The following is a 26,850-nucleotide window of genomic DNA, read 5'->3' on the forward strand; positions in this document are numbered from 1 at the left end:
AGCTGTAGACAGAAAAGTGCCGAGTTTTGGAGTCAGTAAAGAAAAAACTCAAAACTACAACACCCTGCTAGGATCAGAGTGGACAGAGATTGGTGAACAAAGGGATCTTTAAAGCCATAAGACTTTAAGGTGCTCCGGGAATGGCCCAGGACAAGAACGACAGGCTTGGAAGAGAGAGCAAGGCTTACACTCAGCTGCACGCTCTCGGCGCACGTTTGGTAAGGGCCCAGAGCTCAGGAGACAGGTGTGTGCTGCAGCAGGTAAGACCGGCCAAACGATGGGATTGACGTGTGCGCGTCAAGATGAAAGGCAACAGGCAGGTCCCGCTTTTAGGGGACAGTGAGAGAAACAGAGTCAGGGACAAAGAGTTAGAAAAGCACCAAGAAGAGGCATCGAGAAGGTGGGCAGACCCTGTTGGCGCTGAGGGCAGAGGCCAACAAGACACAGAGAGAATGCCCCGCCCTGGGGTTTAGGAGGACTGTTCCAGTTTCTTCGCTGACTTGCCTACGGCGAGCTCATTTCCGCCTTTTAGAAAAGATGGAGGCATCCTGGCTCACCAAGAGGTGCTTAGAGCCAGTGTGAACGCACCAGGGGACACCGCTAACCAGTCTGCCATTTTTATCAAAAATCAGTGAAGGTCTGCGACAACATCTCACTGAAGTCTGCAGTGGGGTTTGTCCCCAGAGTTCTCTGTTGAGGGGGTGCACCTGTGTCCCGTCCTGAAGAGATCACTTCTCTGCACTTGATTAGATGGTTTCTTTCCTTATCTCCTCTCTACTTACGTTTTTCTGTCAGCTATATATAATATGAAAGAAAAGGAAAACTTTTTAAAAATAATATTATTTTAACTTACTGAAGGAAAAATATATTTAATCTTAAAAGATCAACATACATTTCAAGATAAGTTTTAGAAATCATGAGGGTGACGAGACTTTTGGGTCTTTTTTTTTTTGGTTTCAAGTTGACCTAATTTTAATGTCCTATTTTTAATAAATGGATGACCACATTAGAGACGATCGTCCCAGGTGGTTCCAGGGTGCACTGTCTGGCGCCTGCATAATGAATTATCCTATCTGTCTATTCCACTCTGAAGGCCCAGTCCGAGCAGGTGTTTAATTGCGTTTTGGTAACCCTAATGCCGCTGAGGTTACAAACGCCTTTACACCGTATACTGTTCCTTCTGGGTTATCCTTCAAGTGTTTCTGTGTCCCTCACCCAAAGTCAAGACGGCAGAGTGCACAGCCTGTGCCTGGTGCAGAAGTCAGGCGAAAAATCAGGCGGTGGCCAGGGCATGATCGTTTCTGCCTGGTGTCCCCAGCTCTCAGAGCAGAGGCATTACCCACGCGTTTACAGAAGGGCCACCGTCGGTGACGGGCATGCACCTTCTTTCCACTCGCTACAGCCTCTGGACACGTCACAGCCAGGGTAATTAAGGACAAATGTAACTCTGAGGCCGAACTGTGTTAAAGACTTGTGGAAACGGATTTCTAAAAGCCGTTAACGTGAAACACGTCACCAATCACGCCTCTAAACGTAAACGTTCCCATACGAGAGCTCAAATCTTTACGTTTTCAGCAGCGTCTCCTTGGCAGATTCCATGTGTCTAATGACGATGTTCTGGAAGGCAGACAGCTCTAAGGCGTCCTGGCGGTTGTGAAATTCTTCTATGTCAACTAAACGTAATTTCCTGCAAGAGATACAAAAAAAAAAGCAATTAAATCGAGATTTTTGTGGTAGTTAATGATTCTGTTCATCTGCCTGTTCCAAAAACAAATGCTATATTCCTAGATTTATCATCAAAAGTTGTATTCTATAAAATTAAATGGTCAAGAACAGGAGATGTTTCTGTGTGGGTCAGCTTTCTGTTGTTGTGATGAAATGCCAGAGAAAACCAAGACAAGAAGGTGGATCTGGGCTCCTGGCTTCAAAGGATTCAGTTCACGGCTCTGTTGTTTGGGGGCCTGTGGTGAAGCCGAAGTGCAAAGGTCAAGGCAGCTGGGAGGGGCTGGGAGGGAGGGAGGGAGGGAGGAAAGGAGGGAGGGAGGGAAGAAAGGAGGGAGGGAGGCAGGAAGGGAGGGAGGGAGGGAGGGAGGGAGGAAAGGAGGAAGGAAAGGAGGGAGGAAAGGAGGGAAGGAGGGTAGGAGGGAGGGAGGGTAGGAGGGAGGAAAGGAGGGAGGGAGGAAAGGAGGGAGGGAGGGAAGGAGGGAGGGAGGGAGGGAGGAGCTTTTTTTTTTTTTTTTTTTTTTTCCCGAGACAGGGTTTCTCTGTGGCTTTGGAGCCTGTCCTGGAACTTGCTCTGTAAACCAGGCTGGTCTCGAACTCACAGAGATCCGCCTGCCTCTGCCTCCCGAGTGCTGAGGGAGGAGCTTTTGAAGGAAGGGCCTAAGGACACAGTCTCTGAGGGTGTACCTCTAGGACGCACTGACTTGAGCTAGGTCCCACCTCCTAAGCTCCTGAGTGTCCATCACCTCCCAGTAGGGCCTCCAGATGGTGAGCTCATGAATGGACTAACCCACCAAGCTCAGGGGCCCCCATGACCCAACCCCTCTGAATAATGAGGCATTGGGAACAAGTCTTCAACATACAAGCCTCAGAGGTGACCCTTCAGACTCAAACCATACCGACAACTGGATTTTAAGATAGCATAAATCTTCAGAGTCGACAGCAATGTGACATTGTGAGGGGTCACCGAGAGGGGGAAGAACTAGTGACTGGGATTCGGTGGAGAATTTAGACTGGTTTCTCACAGAAGCCAGAGCAATGAAGCCAGAAAGGGTGGTAAGGCCCAGTGCGTGCAGCGTTGGCTTCTAAAGCAAGTATAAATAAGCCTTCTCCAGGGGGAAGGTGGCCCCAAGGAGCAGGGAGCCCAGGCTGCAGAATCCCTTGAACCTCCAAATCCTTGGGACCTGCGTGGGTTTCTAAGACACAGGATTTGCCCAAGTCCAGTGCAGTCACAGGGATGTTTGTAAAATAGTTATAGGGGGAAATAGGATATATCTTCCCTTATAAATAAAAAATGTTTGCTAAAGACTTAGGTTTTATTTTTTTTTATTTTATTTATTTATTTATTTATTTTTAGTTTTTCGAGACAGGGTTTCTCTGTAGCTTTGGAGCCTGTCCTGGAACTAGCTCTTGTAGACCAGGCTGGCCTCGAACTCACAGAGATCTGCCTGCCTCTGCCTCCCGAGTGCTGGGATTAAAGGCGTGCGCCACCACCGCCCGGCTAAGTTTTAAGTGTTGTAACAAATGCCCAATTACTGTGTGTGTCTGTGGGATGTCTGTGTGTATGGAGGCGTTCAGACGTATGTGGGTGAGTTCAGAACAATATAGAAAATGTCCACTCCACTGCAACCGCGAGGAGCTTGCTTGGGTTGGCAGGAAGAAGACAAGGGTGAGGGAAGGGAAAGCGTGGTATCCCGGTGACCACAGACGCAGGGATGGCCCAGGTTTGGGGAGGCCTCAGGAGAGGCTGTCCTGGTGCATTTTGAAGCCTGTGTCCCTGTGAGAGTACTGCGGAGTGCTTCCCTGAGACTTGCAGCCGGCCTGTAAGAGAGGACACATGAAGCTGGAGTTCCCAGACAGCATGGTGCTCCTCCTCAGCCTGCAAGGGCAAAGGCTTTTTGAGCCCTTTATTTCCAGCTCTGGCAAGCCTTTCCCGTCTGCAGCTGTTCTGTCTTTCCCAGGATAAGGCCCGTGAGGCTGGCCATGCTCCCCATGGGCCATCAGGGGGCTTCCGGACATGTCACTTGGCTTGTTTTTGAGCTCTCCAGAGCACTGACGGTATAGACACTGAGTCCCTTAGCTGACATGATCTGTAGTGACATTTCATTTGCATTTTAATAAACCTTTAATCCCAGTAGCCCACTAGTTTGCCATAGAAACTGGGCAGTAGTAGGACATGCTTTTAATCCCAGCACCAGAGAGGAATATAAAATGGGAGGAGACAGCTCTCAGTCAATCTCATATTGAGATTCCTGGAGGCAGGATCGCCACTTTGGACTGAGGCTGACGTAAGAGCCAGTGGCTGACTGCTTTTGCTTTTCTGACCATCAGGTTGAACCCCAAAACCTATCTCTGGATTTTTTATAAACCGTGCTACAATTATCTGTGATTAGATATATGGTGATTAGATGGGAGACAATGCCCACTTGCTCCTCTATACACCATGTATCACTCACTGACACCATGCTTGAAAACTTAGTTATATTTCTAATTAAATAATTTACAGCTGAAATAGTAAAAGAAATAGCTCAGATGTGATTGAACATAACTTTTTAAAAATGTTTAGGACGAGGGTAGGAGATGAGGCCTCAGGGGTTCCGAGCACCTGCCGTTGAAGTCTCAGGTCATCTCCTAGCAACAACATACAGCCAGTCGTGACTCCAGGCTGGGGTGGGGGGGAATCCATCACCTTCCTCTGACCGCCCCTGGGGCCAGGTGCACACACAGTGCACATGCGTGTGGACAGGACACTCAGACACAGTAAATAAATAAACCTAGAGCAGATGCAGCCTCGGGAGAGGCGGAAGGACTCACTTAAAAGTGCTGTGCCACAGATCGAGCACGGCCAGCATCGTAGGGTTTATGGCATTCAAGTGGTCCCTGATGTAACCGCAAGCCAACAGGAAAGACCTCCTCCATGGCTTTGGCAAAACTTCCATTCTGGAAACGAAAAGGAGAAACTGAGTTTATCCTCTATAAAAATCCCAGTAGGTGCTGGCTTGGGCATCTGGCTCAGTGGTAGGGCACTTGCCTAGCACACAGAAGGTCCTGGGTTTGATCCTGAGCACCACAAAGCTTTTTTTATGTTTTTTGCTTTTTTGCAGTAAATATATATTTTGAGTAACAATTATTTTTGTTCTAATATGATCTCTTATAAACTAAAAACCATGCAGTTATATTCTAAAACATATGCTCTGTGGTTAGCATAACCTAATTTTTACCATCATCCTGAAATTTGCTCTAAATGTTTAACATAAAGTGTTGTCTAACTCTTTGATCCTAGTGAGTCTATAAATGACCTGCAGTGACCGAAGGGAAACAAGAGTGAGCTAACTTTCTACGTGGAGACCCCGGCTTCACATCTGCAGCTGTGATAAAATGCTCGGATAAAAAGCCACTTGAGGGAGAAAGGGGTTCCCCGGTTCATAATTCCCGAGTACAGCCCATGGTCACATCCCATCCAGTCAAGAGCACGATGAACAGCTCGGGCCCAGTCAAGGAATGGTGTCACTGACAGTCCTCCACAGACACACAGACATGCCCGTGAGCCACCCTGGTCTAGATGGCTCCTTCTCAGGACTTCCATCCCAGGCGATTCTAGACTGACAGTTAAACTAGCTGGTACAAAGTATATATATATGTATATATGTGTGTGTGTGTGTTTGTGTGTGTGTGTATATGTGTATATACACACATATATATGTGCACACATATATATATATATATCATGTTCTGCGGTGAGAATAATTTCCTCATGATAATAATGTTAAAATCAGATTTAAATCTCTCCCATAATTCTTGCTTCTAGATGTTTGACCCATTGAGTCCTTATATAACTGAAAATCATCAAATGGAACAATAATGAGGTAGCCTTTGTGTATGAAGACCCTTAGTGGCAGGATACACAACATTGAAAGTTTTGCTTTGTTTTGCAAAAACGCTAAGCATAGCAGGACGTTGGTGGCGCACGCCTTTAATCCCAGCACTCGGGAGGCAGAGGCAGGCGGATCTCTGAGTTCGAGGCCAGCCTGGTCTACAGAGTGAGTTCCAGGACAGCCAGGGCTACAAAGTGAAACTCTGTCCTAAAAAATAAATTTAAAAAATTGGAAGAATATAGTCCAGCTTGCCTATGGAAATCCCCCTTGATCTCTTCACCTAATGTGTAAGGATCATTGACAAATCAGACATTCTTTATCATTCTCATCTGAAAACAGAGTTTGTAACTCTCACGGCTTGGGTAAACCATTCTTTCCATACAGAAGACAGACCAGCTTTGCTGTTCAGAAAACGGATGCCCCCTAACTTACCATAGCTGGATTTTTGAGTTTTCTGGCTTTATCTATTTATTTATTTACTTTTGCTTTGCTTCGTCAAGACAGGGTTTTTCTACATAATCCTAGCTGTCCTGGAACTCACTCTGTAGACCAGGCTGGCCTCGAACTCACAGCGATCTGCCTGCCTCTGCCTCTCAAATGCTGGGATTAAAGGTGTGCGCCACCGTGCCTGGCTTGGGCTTTCTGGCTCTCTGACAATGGATGGAAGAACACCACACAGTGATTTTGCTTTTCTCCTGAGCTGGCAATAGGCTCCAGTCAGCGCCCTCGAGATGCTAGGCACTGTGCGGTAGGCAGTAGCAGGCAGGCTCCACACAAAGGGACCTGCATCACCAAGTATCAGGAAGCTGTGAGGTGATCAGGTGTAGCAAACGCACTCTTGAGTCACAGGACTTTCAGGCCTCTGTGTGTTTAAACATGTCCACTTTGTGGCTATAATTTTTATCATCCATTTTACTTAAATACTTCGGTTAAGCATTTGACTTTAGACATTTCCAGTTGACACAACTGCTTTGTGTGTTAAATATTTTAATCAAATTCCATTTGCTTGACTGAACCTTGGCTCAGTTTCAACATTCTCTAACCTCCGCACGGGCCATGCAGCAGAGGGAAGTCCATTGTTGTTTTAACCTTTTAAAAAAAAACTGATGGCTGAATTTCTACTCTCTGTCCTTAGAAGTCATCTGGCAGGTACTCACACTGTGAATCTCGCTACCCCACAGCCATCAGACACCCTGAAAGCAGATTCTGGGTTCAGCACTGTTAAGTCCAGCCTTGTAGAAAAACACACAAGGAGGAACTGAATGGGGTGGATACTCCTGTAAGCCCATCAAGTGACTCTGATGGACTCGAAATCGCATATTTTAAAATGCCTTTTGCTCTAACGTTTCCTGGGTCTCTGCTTAGGGTTTGTAATGTTGGTAATTTTTGCCTTTACTTCTGCCTCGCATCTCTGTCCAGATGCCCGTCCAGACTTCCTCTTTTCCCTATCCCTGATTGTTGTAGAAACGAAACCACCGATACAATCCCCGGGTTTCCTAGACGGGCTCACTGAAGAGCACCCCAATTGCCAGACATGAAGACTAAGTTAATGCGCAGCTGTAGTCTTGAATCGTATACTCTTCCATGCCCTGACCCGAGAGTAATGCATGTGTGTTTATGCATGAGTAATGATAACAATTTGGTTAAAGTAGAGTAATAGCAGCCTTATGAAATGAGTACCAAAAATGCTGAAAACGACATATGGATATTGCTCCATAAATAATGATATCTCTAATATTGTTTGTTATCTGGGTCATTTGGAGCCAGTGACTTAATCTCTTGTAAAACTGTTAAAATATCTCTCATTACTTCCCCCAAGTGATGTTTTCTGTGCTGTTCACTAAGAGAGAGAAAAAGCCCAGCTTTTAAGACACACACAAGGGGAGGGGCAGATTCACAAGACAGCATCCAGGAAGCCCTTCGGTAGAGACAAGCATACCAGGACACACACACACACAAACACACAGAAACAAGGACAAACAGAATCACAGAGTCACAAGACAGCCTCCGGGCAGGCACGGATTCAGACCCGAGCAACAAACAGACAGGAGAGCAGAAAACACAGGGAGGGTGGAGTAGAGAATTCAAATCTGGGCTCATTCTTCGTTAGATGACACCCAGGAAAAATGCTTTGATTTCTTTCCTTATCCGGGTCTGCCTGGCCTTCTGAGTGCTGGCTCCCTGTCTCCAATGTTCCTTTCCTTTCCCTGCCGCGTGGCTTCTTGTTGCTGCTACGTGCCTAACCTCCACAGCAATGTAAAGGGCAAGATTTATTTTTACTTTCTTGCTCCATTCTCCTCCTCTGCTGAGAGTTACAGTTTGCTCGTCTGGGTCTTTTTTTCCTTTAACCCCGAATCAAACGGTCCTCCGGCTTTCCCTTGAGTCCGATCTTAACCAAGAATGCCAAAGGACCCGGATTTTCCTTCTCTAGAAACAGCAGACCTCAGCTCAAAAAGGAAAGCTTTCCTTCCCTTCCTTCCCCTTCTCCATTTCCTCCCTACAGGTACCCAGGCTGTGAGTCAGGAACAGCTTCTCACACCTAGCCTAACCCGAGCATTCCTCCTCAGGAATTTCCCCACACAAAGCTTATGCTGTTGTTGGAAAGCCATTAATAATCTTTAAGGATCTATGCTTTATTTTTTTAAATATTGAAGAGCTGTACTCCTAATTGCTGCTTTTAAGGAAAACGTACAGCAGGTGTTTTCCCCCATATATTCTGTATTCTAATCCACAAAGAAATTGAAATATTCTACGGATATATTTGATTTTCCCAATGTCCCAAATGTTTTTGTTGTCACCAAATATTCATGCCTCTACCATACCAGAAGCCTGATCTACATGCCAAGAAGGCACAGAACAACATCAAATCCTTTCTGCAGCAGGTTTCTTAATTGGGTTGGTTTGGTTTGGTTTTTGATACTACCCTCAACCTCACTTGTGAGAAAACTATGTACATAGGTATAATACATAAACAATAAGCACGTATGTGCGAAAATACAAACGTGAATGGGAACGTTGCTCATTTGGCAGCAGTTATACATCGTTGAGTAGATAGAATGACCGTTATTAGAAAACCCTGTGCACTTACTCGGCGCGGTGTGGCGGGACCTCCGTTGTTTTGGTATCATCCTCTTTTTCTCTGGGGTCTTTCAGAACAAAATCAACTAAGGAAAAAAATTGGAAAATTTGGATAAACAACGTTACATTAATTACAGCATATTTCCGAGAAAACTAATTCTATTCAAATGAATCACTTAAAATGTGTTAGTTTTATAATAAAGAAAAATGTGTGTGCTCGTGGAGAAACACCTGTGGGAAAGACCTACCAAGTCTGTCTTGGAGAACTGTGTTCTCTTTCTTAACAATGTGTTTCGATTGTTGCATTGGAAAATGATAATTGACTTTAATATTACATTTTCCTTCAGAGTTATTCCATCAAAAGCACTCTCGTTAAATTGTGGGTCAGGAAGAGAGGAGACTTTCTCTCGCTGGGGAAAAGCCCACATTACCTTGCTGCGTTTGAAACTGAATAAGCGCACCACACAGTCATAGAATCAGCAAGGCAGGCTCCCTTTGCGCCTGCCTGTCTTCTGGGTCTTCAGTAAGGCAGGCTCCCTTTGCACCTGCCTGTCTTCTGGGTCTTCAGCAAGGCAGGCTCCCTTTGCACCTGCCTGTCTTCTGGGTCTTCAGCAAGGCAGGCTCCCTTTGCGCCTGCCTGTCTTCTGGGTCTTCAGTAAGGCAGGCTCCCTTTGCACCTGCCTGTCTTCTGGGTCTTCAGCCACAGTTGGCTCCGTTTTCCTGCCTGTCTTTCAAGATTCACTTTCTACAGTGCAAAATTACACTGCTACCCTCTGCCTAAAGTTCCTCAGACCGTCCTCCGACCTTCAAAGGCTTTAAAGAGGCACACGGGCCCCTCACAGATAGTGACGCTTTCTCCAAATGCTCCCTAGGCTTTGGCCATCACTGCGGTTCACAGGTCTAGACAGGCCCGCTGGTGCCACGTGCCGTTGCCTGGACCAAGCGTGTCACCTAGGAGACATGCTTCAAGGAGCTGGGGTTGCTGTTATACTCTCGTGATCCAAGAACTAGACAGGCAGAGGCAGGAGGATCACAAGTTCAGAACCACCCTAGGCTAGATGGTGAATTCAGGCCAGCCTTGGTTACTTAGGGAGACCCTGTCTCATTCCCTGCCCCCATCCCACCACTACAAAGACTCAGTTCAGAAGCATCTGGAGTCCTTCCTAAGTCACGGTGGCCTGGTGGCCTCTTCTTCCTTGCTGACCACCGCCTTGGTGTGCTTGCTAGACAGCCCCCTTATAGTTTAGAGATTCGGCCATCTCTCTCCTTGTCATCTTTTATTACCAGGAATGCAGGGAATGCCTGTTCTCTGAAGGGTCAAATTGCTCCTTGCATTGTGATTTCACCAGCCTTTAGGGGATCGTTCATTGTGCAAGCTCTACTAATAGGAACAATTGGGAAACAGTCAGTAGGAAAGGACCTGTCCCAAGGTTCTGACCTCAGGGACTTTAGTTTAGACTGGGCCAGAAACTGCTATTTTAAAAAAGTATTCTTATTACCTACTGATACTTAGAGATAAACTTTTTAAGTCTATACTGTGGCTCAACATGCTTCCTACACAAAAGGTCACAGGGTAACCCCTTCTACTTTGTGAGCCGCAAGGTTTCTTCTGTTCAGCTGCTCAACTCTGTGGTTGTAACTCAAAAAGCAGCCCACATACAACCTTAGAATTGCCGGGTACTACTGAAACCTCATTTACAAAATAGGCCATGGTCAGGTAGGACTTCTGAGCCATAGCTGGCCACCTTCTGGTCTGGAGCAAAAACGTAATCAACCGTATCTACATTTCTCATCAGCAATATTAATGGAAGCTGGTAATGATTCAAATCTGTGGTAATGATTAACCCACACACATGCACGAGTGCGTGCACAGGCACACGTGTGCATGCTTTGTCTCTCCTGACTATACCAAGAAACTTAAACAAGGGACGGTCCTGAAGGGAAAGATCGTTTCCCACGTGTCTGATGCCCTCTACTGACTGAGACAATAAACATTACGAGAGGCTGAAATAATTACTATTACTTTCTTCAGTGTTGCCCTTTAAGGGACCATATCTTTATAAGTAGAAAATTTCATTTAAAACATAATTTATGCCCAATCAATGAAAGCTCACTGAGGTCTTTTTTACTAAATTGATGTTTATTTGATGTGCATTGGTGTTTTGCCTACATGTGTGAGGCTGTCATACCCCTGGGACTGGAGTTACAGACAGTGGGTACTGGGAACTGGACCCAGGTCCCTGGAAGAACAGCCAGTGCTGTTGCCTGCTGAGTCATCTCTCCAGCCCTGACTGGGGTCTTAAGGAACACAACAATGAGGTAAGAAACTGCATAAGCACAGAGTGACAAGTGTCAGGCACAGTCAGTAGCTTTTGATTCAAGACTCACCTGTCACAACGCACACTCAAATTAGAATACAGGGAGCGGTGGCGACTCACCTATGGACTTCTTCACGCTGAGAAGATAGTCCTCTTTCATCTCATCGGACAGGACCGTTATGCTGTTGGTGAGGACTTTCAGATGCTGGGGGACCAAATCCAGCACGTGCTCCAGCCAAGAATCTTCCATCGGGGCCACGTGATCCGTATCAATTCCGTGATGAATGTAGTAGTAATATCTCTGGACAGGTGAGGAGGGAGGCAGGGGAGTTAGTACTACGGTAAGGGACTGTGTTTGTCCACACATAAAACCACAGGAGAAACGCAAGTCTGCAGAGATGAAGGAGTTTTTACATCATAAAATGTTCTGTGTAATTCATGTAAGCATTCTTGGAGATCTCTTAATTTTTTTTTTTTCTTTTCGAGACAGGGTTTCACCATGTAACAGTCCTGGCTATCCTGGAATTCACTCTGTAGACCAGGCTGGCCTCGAACTCACTGAGATTCACCTGCCTCTGCCTCCTGAGTGCTGGGATTAAAGGCGAGCGCCACCACCACCCAGTAACAATGTTAAAATTTTTAATGTTTATATTTACAAAGCTTCTTATGTATTTGAAACACCTGAATGGCTACTTCTAAAATAAGTTAATGTACTTTTGAAAAGGCACGGTATCACAGCTCAGAAAATTAATCATAAAATAAGGGTGCACACAGATATGTATGACAGAGATGAGCTTTATGGTGGAATCAGGCAGAACTGAGATTCCTTCACTGTGGCCCTAGGTGGCGAGGAAGAGAACGCGTTCTTTCATTTATCTAAAAGAATAATTGGATGTGATCTGTCCATGTCTGCATACACAGTGATGCATAAGACACGCCTTTAATCCCAGCACTCGGGAGGCAGAGACAGGGAGATCTCTGTGAATGCATATTCTACAAGAGCTAGTTCCAGGACAACCAGGGCTGTCACACAGAGAAACCCTGTCTCGAAAAATCAAGAGAGAGAAAAAAAAAAAGACAGAATAATCTCAAGGATACACAACGTTTTGGGGGGTCCTCCTTCTATTTGTGGTTCTACTGACAAAAAAAGTAAGCTGTTACCAAGATGTCTTTCTCTATTGAAGAAGTGGTGGATTTTGAAATCAGGCTCTCTTCAGGGATAATGGAGTCTAAGCGGCCATCTTGTTGTTGCCTAAGACAGTGATAAACACGGAAGAATCAAAAACATACAGAGGTGATTCAAATGCAAAACATCGATATAAAAACACAGGGCTGCTCTCTGTTAAATCACCCAGAAGATACATGGTTCAAGATGTTTGCTGGCACCGCATTCCTCTTAGAATCCCCCTTTCTCTGTGTGCACGGGGAGGCACTTAGAAGTGCTCTCTGAGACCTCCTTCACGGGAACGTCCCCCCCCCCTCCCCCCCCCCCCCCCCCCCCCGCAAGTGGCCTCTGCGCATTTGCATCCGCTACGCGAGACAGGCGAGTTCTCTCTTCTTTGGACTTGCAAGGCATATTCATGCACTATCCCTACAAGACATATAGTTGCTCTTTCGTCTGTTTGGAATGAAGTGACGGCAGAAACCTGAAGTGCTGTTTTGCAGAGAACGCAGACCCAACCCCGGAAGACCCTTCCTCGCATCTCTAGGGACACGTGCCTTGACACCGAGCAACATCAAGACTTGCTGTTTTTTTTTATTGAGTGTGTCCACAAAACCCCTGTGGAGACCACAATTCAGTTCAAATGCTGTGTCAGAGATGAGCCACGCTGTTTCTTCTGAAGCTCCACGGCACAGCGGGCATGGTTACAGCTTCAGCACACACAGCAGGTTGTGCTGGGAGAGCTCCAACTCCTACATTGCGCTCCCGAGTCTGGTGGGGCCTGCTGCTACAGTTACTCACTGCTGAGTGAGAAACACCTGTCATCTCACTGACTGAAGAGTGGATGCAGAAAATGTACGGAATATGTTTCTCAGAAACCATACCCAAGTGGGTACACCCAGGCTACATCTTGTAATGTGTCTTTTCTAATTCCAAGGATCCAATATCCTGTGAACTTCATACTTATGTTTTTGAAATACGTGAGAGTACATTTACTTTAAAACTACATGATAGGTGATCATCTTTGACAAATGACAGAATGTGGGTGTGACAGCAGCGGGAAGAGTCTCAAAGCATTAACTAGCCAAAGAGACGGGAACTGATTACTCTAGCCACGAGCGGAACCTACGGTGCTGTGGCTTGCCCACAAAGGAACTAACGCAAAAAACACTGCGTTTCCAGGTCATCGAGACCGGATTCATATTCTGCCGCTGTAAGGTGCAGAACATCAGGAAGCGGTGTGTGTGGTTCTTTTTAATTCATCCATCTCGTCTTGCCAGCCTTCCTGCATCCTGGCATTGCCTGTTCGTCCTTGGAGGATAAAGCCTGGAAGGATGCAATCCAGAAGGCCAGGGGTGGGAAAGAAGAATTCCAGGGTTGAAGAAACCACGATAGAAGTGAGTGCCGACATCTTTGCGGCTCCACCGTCCCGTGATTCTCCTGTGCTAGGGCTACAGGCGAAGTTTCTCTGCTCAGCAGAGATCACAAGAGCTGCTCATCACCAATCAAGCCCTCAGTAGCGTGATCAGTGTTATTGCCGAGCCTCACATATGCTGCTCAACGTCGTAACCACCCCCACTTCGCAGATGAAGAAACTCAATGTCAGAGAGAAGAACTGTCCCCTTTGGTCACACCGCTAATGACGTATGGGAAAGAGAGGGGGGGGGGGGGTCGCTGTGTCTCTGAGCAGCCATGCCCTTTCCAGAAGAATGGTATTACAGTCAGAACTAAAAATATCCGAACAGGAAAATGCTTTGCCCAGTTAAAGAAATATAGGATAGACTTGGTTTCTCAAAAGTGAAAAATAACTACATTAATGATTTTCTGTTTATAAAATTAAGAGGCTTTCGGTTCACAGTAGCAGCCTGAAAATCCCTTCTTCAAGTGCGAAAACAGACGTGAAATTACTTTAACTCCTGATTATGAGGAGATAAGAAAAAAAAAACTCTTCATTGCAGAGACAGGCCACAGAGGGCAGACAGCACAGGTAGCCTCTGTCACAGGAGGAAGCAAGCAATCGGCCTGGAACCTCCAGAAAGGCCCTCACCCTGGAGTCGGCAGGAACCAGAGGCGGCGGAAAATGAGGTGATCTCGTTAGCTAATTACACAGAAAATTAGGCAGCTGAATGGGAACGACACATACCCCAAAGGCAAAAATGTTCCAAATCCAGCCCCAGAATAGAAAACATGACTAGATCGATATTCAGCAAATTAACTGAATTAGTAATTAATAATTTCCCAGCAAGGAATTCCAGGTCCGGGTGGCCTTGCTAACGGATTCCGCAGGGAAGAAATCCAACCAGCTCCAGAAATTTCGGGAGCTGGTCCTGTGACGCCCAGAGGGTAGTATGTCCTCTGTGTGAGCAAGGGTGCAGGATACCCTGGGGAAAGAGGTCCCGAGGTCCCCAGGGCTTGGTGGTCCCGTGTCCCAGCTGCATCTGGCTGCTGCAGCAGAAGCCTCCCCTGTGATGAACCAGTTCCCTGGGCCTTGGACCGTCCAACAGCTTCCCGCTGCTCAAGCCAGAGAAGAGCGAGAGAAACTGAGGCTGTCGAGAAGAGAGCAGGGGTCAATACCGCTACGACCTTGGTAGAGGTCAAGAGGGCCCGGCAGGTAGGGACCGCACACAGCGGAGCCCTGTCCGGCTGTTCTTCTACCTGCCTGTCCCACGTTGCAAACTGCGGGGCACCTACTGCGTCATCAAGGGTAGAGCCAGGCTGGTGCACGGGTGCACACGAACCACAGACGCGCTTTCCTGTTGACTGGGAAGCTGAGGGAACGCTGCGCGAGTGCGGGAAGCCACTGGATCCAATTACGACCGAGACGGTGGGCGGCAAAGTCCAAAATGTGCAGCTTCGCCAAGGGACTGGACACCCAACTAGGTTAGAGGCATGCTTCGGAGTCTTCTAAACATAAACACGGTCTTTAAATTGTCCTTCGAAAGTTTTAGCAAATAAAGTCCAGTAATATTATAGAGATGGTATTCGGTTACTGAGTGGAGTCTAGGAAATCCATTAGCAAAAATTATCATATATTGATAGAAGAAAGGAGGAAGGCCGCAAGGTCATTTCGGTAGACATGGAAGAAGCGTTTGGGGAAAATGTAGCACGTATTCATAATAAAGCCTCTCACAGACTAGGCAAGGAAGGAGACCGCCTCAGTGTTCATTTTCATTTACAATTCAGTTCAGAACCTTATGTCTTCATTTTTAATTTAGTTATGAGTTTTACCATTGCAAGTGGGGAAGTTATAATGCTAAATTTATTAAGCAAAAGGTGATACTATGGTTTATTAACATAATGTATAATTAAATCTAGTAAATACTCTTTTTTTTTTTTCAGAATAAAAAATCTACTTGCCTCAGTGATCTTTAGCTGCCTGGTTCTTGTTTGCCCTATTTTCCCTTGTTCTGAAAAGATTCTCTGAGTAAAACCCCTCCTGCTCCTCCTGCGTGATCGGTGCGCTGTGCCCCTTCCCGATCTCACCCCTACCTGAACTGGTCCTGCCTTTGGTAACCTCCACTACACTGAGGGGGGTAACCCAGATCCAGAACGACAGACGCCACCTCCCTCTTCTCGAGAGTAACCTGGAGTAACTGCAGAAACCAGGGAAGCAAAAGAGAACCCCCGGGAGAGGAAGCGCCCACCCCTAGACGGCATCACCAGAAGACAAGGGTCATAAAGCTGGAAATGGGGAAATGGGGAGGGGGAAAGGAGGTCAATACAAAAGGACCGGGGGGGGGGGGTGCGTGGAGAGGACAAATAATACTAAGGATATTTGAAGAAAGCCTTAAGGAGTCATATTGTTTTTTATTTACCTAAAATTGCATATAGGTCTTAAATAAAGTCATGCCACTTGGGCTGACAATGCCCTCCTCTAGAGCCATAGAGTAGCTAACAAAAACCCCAGCACCAGGCATGGGGAGCCTTCCTCTAAGCTGCTGGTCACGGGAGTCCAGGGGACTCCTCAAGCGATGTAGGCTATTGCCGCGGTCCTCAGTGGCCTCTCAGAGAGCGACCCTGTGTCCCTGTTTACTAATACCTCACATACTTCAGACCCAGGACTCGGAACATTCCAGCTGGATCTGACCCGAAAGCCTCTTCTCTTGAGGACCAGCTTCCACGGCTTCGGAATCTGCCGAGGGAAGAAGGCAGCCTGTGGTCCCACCTAGCGGTGATGCCTGTGAACCACAGCAATAACCAGCTGGTCACCGTGGTCTTGAAGGTGACGGAGCGGCGCTCACATGGTGGCGGTCACCGAGAGGTGCCCAGCGGACTCAAAGATGTCTCAACAATAGGGACGCCGCGCCTGGCACTGGAAACCTATTCGGCTGCCCAGCGCTAGGGAGGTCTGGGATCTCAGAGGCGATGCTACTATTCCACTATACGAGGACAGAATAATTCCTAACTACATTCGAAATACTCTGCCTTGTGCCCACAGGGTGTCGATCTTGCACTGTGTGTTCTTCCGGGTGTGCGCGCGCAATGAAAACAAAAGCAGCCTGCATGGGATGAGCTGGGAATAGTCTCCTGGCGTCTGTCAAACACAAGCTCAAAGCCACCCTGCGGCTGGATACGAAGGCAAAGGACTGCGTCTCCCCCAGCTCTGGTCGGGCAGAAAAAGGACTGTGAATCTGTCTCCATCCCAGCTGGGTGTGAAAAAATAAACTTGTATGTTGAGACCACGTTCTTAGAGCACCCGTGAGAACATACATGTCTCACTTGCTCTAGAGAAGCACTCAGCATCCCCTGTTCCCCTCAAGAAGGCCAGAGAGTGAAGTGGCCGTGGAGGCAGCGAGCAGCCTTCTATGGGTCGTGAAATCCCATGTGTTCCCCAAGTGGTCCTTAGCGCCCTGAGGGTCGGCAGGAAGCAAGAGAGCGCACTAAACAACTTGCCTAAGCTGTGTGAAAACCGCAGAGTAACCTGGACCAACGTGACTTTCCGCAGAAAGCTACCCTCATTCCTGCCCCACACACCTCAACGCCACAGAAGTCACCGTATCACCTGAACAGACAACATGGGGTGGCGGCGGTCAGGGGGAGCCACATCCACATCCTCTACTGCCGCCATGGTGACAGGCAAAGTCTCTGCTCACTCAGCAGTCATTGAATATTATCACGGGCACTTTGACAAGCGATGGCATTTTAAAGGCGGGGGGCCTACTTAACAGGGTGCAGAGTGCTTCTGTTTTCGGGCGTTTGCTAGGGTAGCATGCTGGCCACCTCGTGGAACTCACATAATGACGTTGACGAGCGTGCTTCTAAAGTTCTCTCGCTCCTTGTGTGAAGATTTGGCCTTCGATCTGGAAGTCGATGGTCCGGGTCGGCTGTCGTCAACCTGGTCCAGCAATTTGCCTTTTTTTCCATATTGCTCCATGTATTCAGCTTAAAGTTTAAAAACAAGTTGCCGGTGAGAAAGGTGAGCCAGAACGAGGCAGTCCTTAGAGCAAGGCACTCCAGCAGCAAGAAAAATATTACGTTCTTTATGTCTCTTCCCAAAGAATCCTAATGCATGCTGTCTTGCTATCAAAAGTTATCGAACACCTACTTAAAGCATCATAACAGGAACCTCTATTTATCCTAAGAGCATTGTTGACTTTTGTGCTACTTTGAGTGATGTAAAAGTGTTTTTAGTTGCATCTGTAGGCATCTCTTAAAAGGATTAAGATTTAAACCATGATAAAAAACAAAGTCACACTGTTCAAGACAACCCTAAAGGAACATGGGAAGGGCTTGCTGGGGAGAAGAGGTTGGGGTCCTGTGTGAGGGGTGGGGGGATACAAAAAGATAACGGAACAGAATATGATAGAAGTAAGATTATATATATATATATATATATATATATATATATATATATGTATGTACATATATATAATGAAATGGCGAGAGAATAAATTACAATGAATACAAATGTTTCGTAAAAAGCATTTACAATGGCATTAAATAACTAGGAGCTGGAAACAACTGTTTTCTGATGGAAAATGCCTAGAAGAAAGCTGTCTATATGGTGTGTGCCTCTTCGACTTTATAATTCTATGGCTTTATTAACTATACACACTTTTAATCAAAGAGTAAAGTTCTTACCATATGACTGTTCATTTTTAACAGTATAGGGTTCTGGAAACTGGTTTTCCTGGTTGATATTTAAGTGGAATGACGGGGCATTCTGCTGCCACTGGGGTTTAACTCCGGCCTACAACGGAACATTTAAATAGCATTAGTAAGTCATGTAGAAGATGTTTCATTTAACCCGTGTTTCTGTGAGCTGCTCTAGCGCTGTCCCAAGCGCATCAGGACCACTGGGGAGATGCACAGCCATCAGCAGCAGCAAGTCTTCCTTTGCCTGGGCGTGACCAGGAACCATTAAGAAAATCCCCGCTATTCCGTGGTTATGAGTGCCCGTTACCCAAACCTGGAGTGCCTATTCCACACGGCCTCCTCATGGCCCGTATCGGCCACTGTCTATAAAATTCCTCTCAACATGTTCCTGGCTGATGAATAACAGTGTGAAATTCTTCATATCAAAACACACCAATGGGACGCCGTGCAGTGTTTAGTGCCGTATACATTGTGTAATATCTAAGCGAGTGTGAACACTTATCACAGTGAAAATTTCCAAGTTCTGTCTGTTAGCTTCCCGAAAGGCACACTGTGTTCTGGTTATTTATAGTCTTCCTACTGTGTGCTCTAGCAGGCCTGGCTGCCTCAGTCTGTCTAGCTGTAGCGTTGTGCCCCATCCCTGCCTCCTTAGGAAGGGGTACGGGTGTCTAGGAATTCATGTCTTCTAAGCTGCCAAGGCCACCATCACACAGCTATTTGTAATGACCTCTGTTGGTGGAACTGATAATTTCGTCTTCTGTATTTCTGTGAGGCTGTTGTGGTCCCTCCTTTTTATTGGAATCTTCTCTTTTTCTAGCTCTGCTAAGACTTTTTAAAACTTTTATTATCTTTTCAAAGGACCAAATGTTTGTTTTCCAGGCCTTTGGGGGTTGATTTTTGCGGTATCCGTCCCATTTGGTTATGCCCCGCTCTCTCTTAACCTCCTTGAGGTTCGGCTTGTTCCCGGGGTTCTTGTGAAGACACAGTGATGTGTTTAACAGCTGCCAAGTTTGCACTTGTTGGCTGCTGTGTAACCTTTCTTAGTGCAGCCTTCCACACATTTTGGAAGAATGTCTTCCCAATTTCATTTAATTTTTAAATTTCCATCTTGATTTTTCCCTCCACTCGTTTGTGGCTCAAAAGCAGTTTGCTTAATTCTCGTAATTTGTGTAATTTGCTGAGATTTCGTTACGATTCTTTCAGTTTTATTACACTGTGGCTAGAAAATATTCCATATGATTTCATTTAGAAAAGAAAACTGATTTTTTTTTTCCTGAGACTCTATCTAAATTTCAATCCCAGGAGCTACAGAAGGAAACTCAATGGCATTGACTATGAAGGAGAATAAACATTAAGTAGTTCCGGGTGCTTTGCTAACTAAAATGCCCGCTGTTTGAAATGAGCATTCAAAACCAAAACGATGAAAAAGGAAACCAGGATTGATGGGAACATTGGTAGCATGACTTTTACCACCGATCAAAATCTCCCGTTTCAGTCCAGAAACGGAGGTCCAGAGAGAGAAATGACTCCCCAGAGGGCACGGGGTTTCACTCTGAGCCCTTATTTCCTGGCAATGACATTTCTCTGCTAATCCATCTTGGGATTGCTTTTATTTCTCCTTAAATAGTCTATACACACTAAGAAATGATGGGCACTATGATATCACTAGATATTTGTATTTACACACACGCACATATAAAACAGAATTTCTCTGTCAAAAATAATCAAATTAGGGCACAAAATCGGGAATTTGATATTTTGCTTTAAGTTTGGATCCTCTAAACCTTTGAAAATGGCAGTATTATTGATACAGATAAATTAATTAGATAAATTATACGGTTACCACAACTAACTGGGGTAGCACTCTCGTTGGCAGTTTGGCCTTTTCTTTGCTGGATGGTCTGTCCTGCAAAAAACACATGAGATAAAAGAGAAAAGGCATTGACACAAGTTTTATATTGTCCAATATAAAGCAAAGTACATTTTAGCCAAAATGTTCAAAAGTAAACTCAGAAGCCTCACTGTTGGGGCCGAGCATGGTGGGACTTACAATTCCAACACTTCAGAGGCGGCGGCAGGCAGACCTCTGTGAATTCAAGGCCAGCCTGGTCTGTACAAGTTCAGACCAGCCACTGCTCTACAGAGAGACCCTGCCTGTCTTAACATGTATATCAATTCAAGATGAAGGGAATTAGATAAATGCCCGTCCTTCCCTCCCTCCCTCCCTCCTTCCTCCCTTCCTCCCTTTTATTCCTCCATCCCTGCCCTCCATCTCTCTGTTTCTCTGTGTAGCCCTGGCTGTCCTGGAACTTGCTCTGTAGACCAGGCTGGCCTAGAACTCAGAGAGATCTGCCTGCCTCTGCCTCCTGAGTTGATGGAGGAAGCTCATTGGTTAAAAAATAAAGAAACTGCCTTGGCCCATTTTATTGGTTAGAACATAGGTGGGTGGAGTAAACAGAACAGAATGCTGGGAGGAAGAGGAAGTGAGCTCAGAGACGCCATGCTCCCCTCTCCCTGGCAGACACACGCAATGAAGCAAGCGGCCAGGTCAGACATGCTGAATCTTTCCCGGTAAGACCGGTGCTACACGGTTTATTAGAAATGGGTTGATCAGGATATCAGAATTAGTCAGTAAGGGCTAGAGCTAATGGGCCAAGCAGTGTTTAAAAGAATATAGTGTCCGTGTAATTATTTCGGGGCATAAGCTAGCAGGCGGCCGGGGTGCTGGGGAAGCAGCCCCGCCGCTCCTATTACTACACTGAGTGCTGGGATTGAAGATGCACAGTTCCAGGACATACTCTGTCATCTCAGATCATGACAGGACTGCTCCAGCTTCCTACCGGTACAACCTACAATCACTAACTCCTTTGGAGTGTGAGTCGCTTCATTCTCTGGCCGAGTCTTGGGATCATGCCCCAAATAAATGAGCCGTACACAAGTCCTTTCTGTCAGATACTCCTGTCAGGAGACATCAAGGTGGCAGAATGCATACCCTCCTACCCTTCCTCTGACCTTCCGTTCCCCACTCTCAGGTGAGAAACAGGTCACCAGCTCAGAGGCTGGATCCACCAACGCTGGGTCAACCCTGATTTCAATTGCAGCGATTAAAGCCCTGAACGTCTGTGAAGGGACACGCTCTTCCTCGTAAGGCTGCTGGAGCGCCTTCACCCACACATGAACTTGATGTTAAGTAGGAACAAGGCGACAGATTGTTTCCACAGCAGCTCAAAAGTATGGTTTCTTATAAAGAATAAATGCCTCGAGAATACAAGAGAAAAACTCTAGGGTAGGCTCAAATATGAGCACATCAGAAAGTTTTAAATCGGCCAGGAAAAAAAACATTTGGAATAACTCTGTGGTTTGTTGACTTAAAAGAATTATCATCTGAGCCCCAACTATTTGTTCAGCGAGTGAACGTGAATCTAACAGACTCAGGCATCCTGACAGCAACATTTTTGATTTTCTATTTTGTTAAACTGTAAAGAGAAACTGTTGGTTTCACCTCAGTTCTTTGATTTGTGAACTGGGAAACACAAAGTAGGCATTCATAGGAGTAAGAAACTTCTGATTTTACTTAATAAAGCTTCTGACAATCTAGTTGTTAACAATGCAAATAGGCCAAAAATTAAATCATGGGTGCTTTGAAATGTTTGAGGTTATTCCCTAACGTTTCATTTTTGTTCTGCTTCATTTAATTTTGTTTTTTTAACAGAAGAAACTTTTGTTCCAAAGTGTTAGAAATCTTCCCTGTGTGAAGCAATGCAAACATCGCATCATATATTTCATCCTGGGCCTTTAAAATATGTTTCAAGACAATATCTGTTCTGAAATTCTACTTAAACCTGACTCCTAGGAGTCATAAGAACGTCACTCAATGTCATTTAAGTCCAAAGTAATTAATACATGGTAAGTTTTACTGCAGTGGAATCTAACTTGTCCAGTGCTTTACCAACTAACATTGCCTGTTATCTGCCTTTTCCGTAGACTGTAGGAGGGCCTGCTTGTTCATCCCGGCCTCCTGGCTAGCTTAGACCTGTTTCAGAAACTGTAATTTTTAAATGACTGATTGGCCCATTAGCTCTAGCTTCTTATTAGCTAACTCTTACATCTTAATTTAACCCATCTCCATTCATCTGTGCATCACCACAAGGTCGTGGCTTACCAGCAAAGTTTCAGCACATATCTCCAGCAGTGGCGGCTCCACGGCTTCTCTCTGACTCTGCCCTTCTTTCTCCCAGCATTCAGCCTAGCTTTTCCCTTCCTACCTAAGTTCTGCCCTGATATAGGTCTGCTTTATCTATAAATGTTTACAAACATTTATAAATGTTTCTTTATTCATTAATGGTAATCATGGCATACAGAGGGAAATCAGACATCATGTGGACAGTGATAATTTATGTGGAAACTTCTCTCAGTTTTAAACTTTCTTTTTTTGTTTTGGTTTTTTTGAGACAGGATTTCTCTATGTAGCTTTGGTGCTTACCCTGGAACTAGATCTTTTTTTTAAAGACATATTTATGTTTATGTGCTTTGGTGTTTTGCCTGCACATACGTCAGTGAGCTGGTGTCGGATTCCCCTGAAACTGGAGTTACAGACAGTTGTGAGCTGCCATGTGGGTGCTGGGAATTGAACCTGGGTCCTTTGGAAGAACAGCCAGTGCTTTTAACCGCTGAGCCATCTTTCTAGCCCCTGGAACTAGCTCTTGTAGAAGACCAGGCTGGCCTCCAACTCACAGAGATCCGCCCAAGTGCGGGGATTAAAGGCGGGCGCCACCACCGCCCAGCTCAGTTTGAAGCTTTCAAAGGAGGTTCAGGGAAGTGAATGGTACCCCGAAGACCACAGAGCCAGACACAAAGCTGTGGCCCGACACCAGCACTCACACACACACACACACACACACACACACACACACACACACGCTCCCCTTGAGGTCATTCGGGAATTCTTAGCTCAGCTTGCTGAAATAATCCATCCATGCAAGAGACCCAAACGTGGTGACTGTATAATAAACCGGTTATCCTAGGATATGTACCACACAGTACTTTCCCATCGGGATCAAATTGGACTGGACACAGAATGTGAAATCAGACAATAGTAAGCAAGATTATCGCAACAGAGCAAAGCATGAAGATGCGTTAAGGACTTACCATAGACAGCTGTGGCAGGAACCTCACCGGTGCCTTGGACTTTTCCTTGCTGGGTAGTTTATCCTGTAATGGGGGAGGGGGGGTTGTTTACTCATTATCGCTAAATTTAATTCACGCAGCCAAGTTTTACATTTTCTATAAAGTCAAGCACACACCGTCCAAAATATCCTAAAATATGATTTTACTGAGGTATAATCTGACACATGGGAATCTTATAACACACCAAGGAACTATTAGAACTTCTTAGTTCATTCAGAAGGTTGTAGGATACAAAGTTCACACAGACACACACAGACACACACCCTTACAGACACGAGAAGTAAACAGCGCGAAGCTGAAATTAAGGAACAATTTTAGGGCAAGTAAAATGGTATCTCACTTAGGGTTTTCTTGCTGTGATAAACACCATGATCTAAGCCACTTGGGGTGGAAGACCTTATTTGGCTTACAGGTTATATATGCACTCCATCATTAGGGGAAACCAAGAACTTAAGCAGAGACCACGGCGGCGGGACACCACTAACTGGCTTTTCCTCCTGACTACTCAGCCTGCCTTCTTAGAGACTCCAGGACCACCTGCCCGGGTTGGCACCACCCACAGTGGGCTGGGCCCTTCCACGTCAATCATCAATCAAGAAGATGCCCCACGTAGACTTGCTTGCAGGCCAATAGCTGAGTTTCCCTCTTTTTCAGGTGACTCTACCATATGCCATAGTGACTAAATAAATAAATAAATTGAATAAAACAAAAACCACTTAACCAGGACAAAGGGCCTTGCCACCAAACCCAACAACCTGAATTTAATACCCTAGACCCACACAATGGAAAGGACAGACAGACTTCTGTAAATTGTCCTTTGATTTCCATTTGTGTGCTGAGGAATCAATTTGACCAAAAAGGGGGGGGGGATGTAAGATGTTTTAATTAAGCTATAAAGTATCATTGAAGAAGATTTTAATCTGGGATCTCATGCATGCTGGCTCTACCAATGAGCTGTATCCCTGGCCCTCAAATAATTTGGAAACAGAAAAATGCTTCTGCTTATGATACTTTCTATGAAGGTTTCATCTGTTTTTAGTCATTTCTGGGACCGTTTTGTTCTTTGCCCCAAGCTGAGCTTCTGCCCTTTTCCTGCTCTGTGATGGAGGGGACAGATATATGTGTGGCCATCATCCGAGCCTTCAATCCTCTAACGAGAGCCTTGATCATGCCTGACCAGGAATTAGCAACACAGTGCACACACAGGCAAAACTCTCTCTCTCACACACACACACACAAAAATAAGAATAGTTCTTTAAAAGAAGGTGGCAAACAGGATGATCATGGCAGCCAAAGGAGAACCACTTGTTCTGTGACTTTCAAAAGTGCTGCACAGGGGCTGGAGAGATGGCTCAGAGGTTAAGAGCATGGAGTGCTCTTCCAAAGGTCCTGAGTTCAATTCCCAGCAACCACATGGTGACTCACAACCATTTGTAATGGAGTCTGGCGCCCTCTTCTGGCCTACAGGCATATACACAGACAGAATATTGTATACATAATAAATAAATATTAAAAAAAAAAGTGCTGCACAGTGGGTTCCTCCCCTCTCCCCACAAGCAACCCTTATGTGAGGGCCATCCTTTGAGTATGGACACTTTTAAACGCTATAAACGCCTTCAGCAGAATCTCTAAGGGCTAGAGGGTTTGTTTGTTTTTTAACTACTTTTTAAAATGAAATGAGCAACTGCAAAAAGACTTCTATTTCTCTTTAAGTACCTAACGTAAGAGAAAAAGACAGACAACTATCTCTGAAAAGAAAATGCCATGTCCCTCTCAGCCTTCCATTTAATGAGATGGATATGTTAAAAAAAAAAAACCTCCTCAGTAAATGCGTCCCTGCCGCCTGCTCACATCTTCAAGTGGGATGAATGCATAAGTAAATGTCACGTTGAAATAGAATTGCCGAAAATTTAATCCATTCTATTTGTTTTAGATTACGGTATAAAACTTTCATCTTTTCAAAAGGAAAACTGTACTTTAAGCTAAGACAGAGGGAGGCATCAAAATAACTTTTAAAATTACAAAGTCAACCAAAACGGTAGGAGGGAGCCCTCTGCTGATTGAGACCGAGGCAAAATTCCTGGATGGGTTAATAATGCCCTTCTGGGTGATTCCAAGGCTTCTTCAAAGGAACGTGGCCCTTCTGGAGGTTGTGGGGAGACAAGGGAGTTGGGGTTTCCAGTGTCACTTTTAGGAAGAGGAAGCACACAACTTCCAGCGATCACTTGGCTGCTTCTTAGCTCTGGCTGAATAGGTGGAAGGAATTACGGAAACTAGCTCTCCAGAAAACCCACTGTATATTAAATAAAAGAAGTATTTTAGATTTGACAGTATAGACCATGGTTCCATGAATGGGCCATAGACGTACGTGGACGTCAAGCAAAAGAGCTACTCAATTATCGATGGCGATGTTTCGTGATTTTTTTTTATTTGTTTGTTAAGAAGTTTGAGCACAATACCATCACACCATGAGGTCTAGTGATTGCTCAGGTGTTGTGGCATGTCCTTTTTTGTTACGTGTACCTGAAATTTGGGAGGATTTTGCTCGTTTGTTCTTGTACTATTGATGGCTAATTATTCTTCAATACATGGATCATAGCACCAGTTTCTTCATTCTCAATTTATTATATGAATTTCAAAACTACTGGAATAAGTTTTCTTGAGCATTTAGATAACTATTATTTACTTGGTGAATAAGTTAGCGACTTGACATTGTTTGCTATTAATCTATAACCTATATAATCTAGAACTATAAATGTTAAAATCTAGATGTGGCGTGTCTTTCCAAAAGGTTCACTGCATTGAGGGGCGGCGCCAGTAAGTGATGCTCTTGGGAAGCTGTGATGCCACGGGGATGCTATTTCCATCTAAAAATTAACGTAAGCTTTTTGGCAGAATGGGCTGTTGTGAGGTAGGGCCTGGCTGAAGGACGTGGGCTATTGGAGTATGCCTTCAATGTGCTGATGTTTCTCTCGTCTCTTCCTCCGTGCTCTCTGCCTTCTGGCTGCCCTGAGGTGAGCAGCGTTATGCTCCCGTGCCCTCCCTGCCTTGATGTAGTACTTTGGTATGGTACCCAGAAACGCCCAGAGCCAGGTGACCTTTAAAACCATGAGGCAAAGTAAACATCCTCCTTCCTTGAGTTGCTTTGCTACGTTTTGTCACGTACACACACACACACACACACACACACACACATACACAACCTGACCGGCACAATAAGGCTTTAAAAAGCTCTTTCTTGGGGGCTGGAGAGATGGCTCAGTGGTTAAGAGCATTGCCTGCTCTTCCAAAGGTCCTGAGTTCAATTCCCAGCAACCACATGGTGGCTCACAACCATCTGTAATGAGGTCTGGTGCCCTCTTCTGAATATTGTATACATAATTCAGAAGAATATTGTATACATAATAAATAA

The 26,850-nt window shown here is 45.5% G+C and overlaps 1 protein-coding gene across 1 annotated transcript in view; it reads right to left on the reverse strand.

Annotated features, from left to right (window-relative positions):
- The window catches only part of Dnah7 (dynein axonemal heavy chain 7), a 195,366-nt gene that overhangs the window by 167,067 nt on the left and 1,449 nt on the right, over positions 1-26,850 (reverse strand). The window contains exons 2-10 of the mRNA XM_041668272.1: positions 23,400-23,462; positions 20,095-20,157; positions 18,237-18,345; positions 17,390-17,537; positions 12,155-12,245; positions 11,114-11,294; positions 8,686-8,761; positions 4,537-4,662; positions 1,568-1,687 (exon numbers count right to left, since the gene is read on the reverse strand). Of these exons, the coding sequence (XP_041524206.1) occupies positions 1,568-1,687; positions 4,537-4,662; positions 8,686-8,761; positions 11,114-11,294; positions 12,155-12,245; positions 17,390-17,537; positions 18,237-18,345; positions 20,095-20,157; positions 23,400-23,462 (977 nt within the window). The remainder of the gene's footprint in view (positions 1-1,567; positions 1,688-4,536; positions 4,663-8,685; positions 8,762-11,113; positions 11,295-12,154; positions 12,246-17,389; positions 17,538-18,236; positions 18,346-20,094; positions 20,158-23,399; positions 23,463-26,850) is intronic.

This window comes from Microtus oregoni, unplaced genomic scaffold (genome assembly GCF_018167655.1).
Source record: "Microtus oregoni isolate MIOR12 unplaced genomic scaffold, Mior012 000018F_ref0000195, whole genome shotgun sequence".
In the NCBI taxonomy this organism is placed as follows: Eukaryota; Metazoa; Chordata; class Mammalia; order Rodentia; family Cricetidae; genus Microtus; species Microtus oregoni.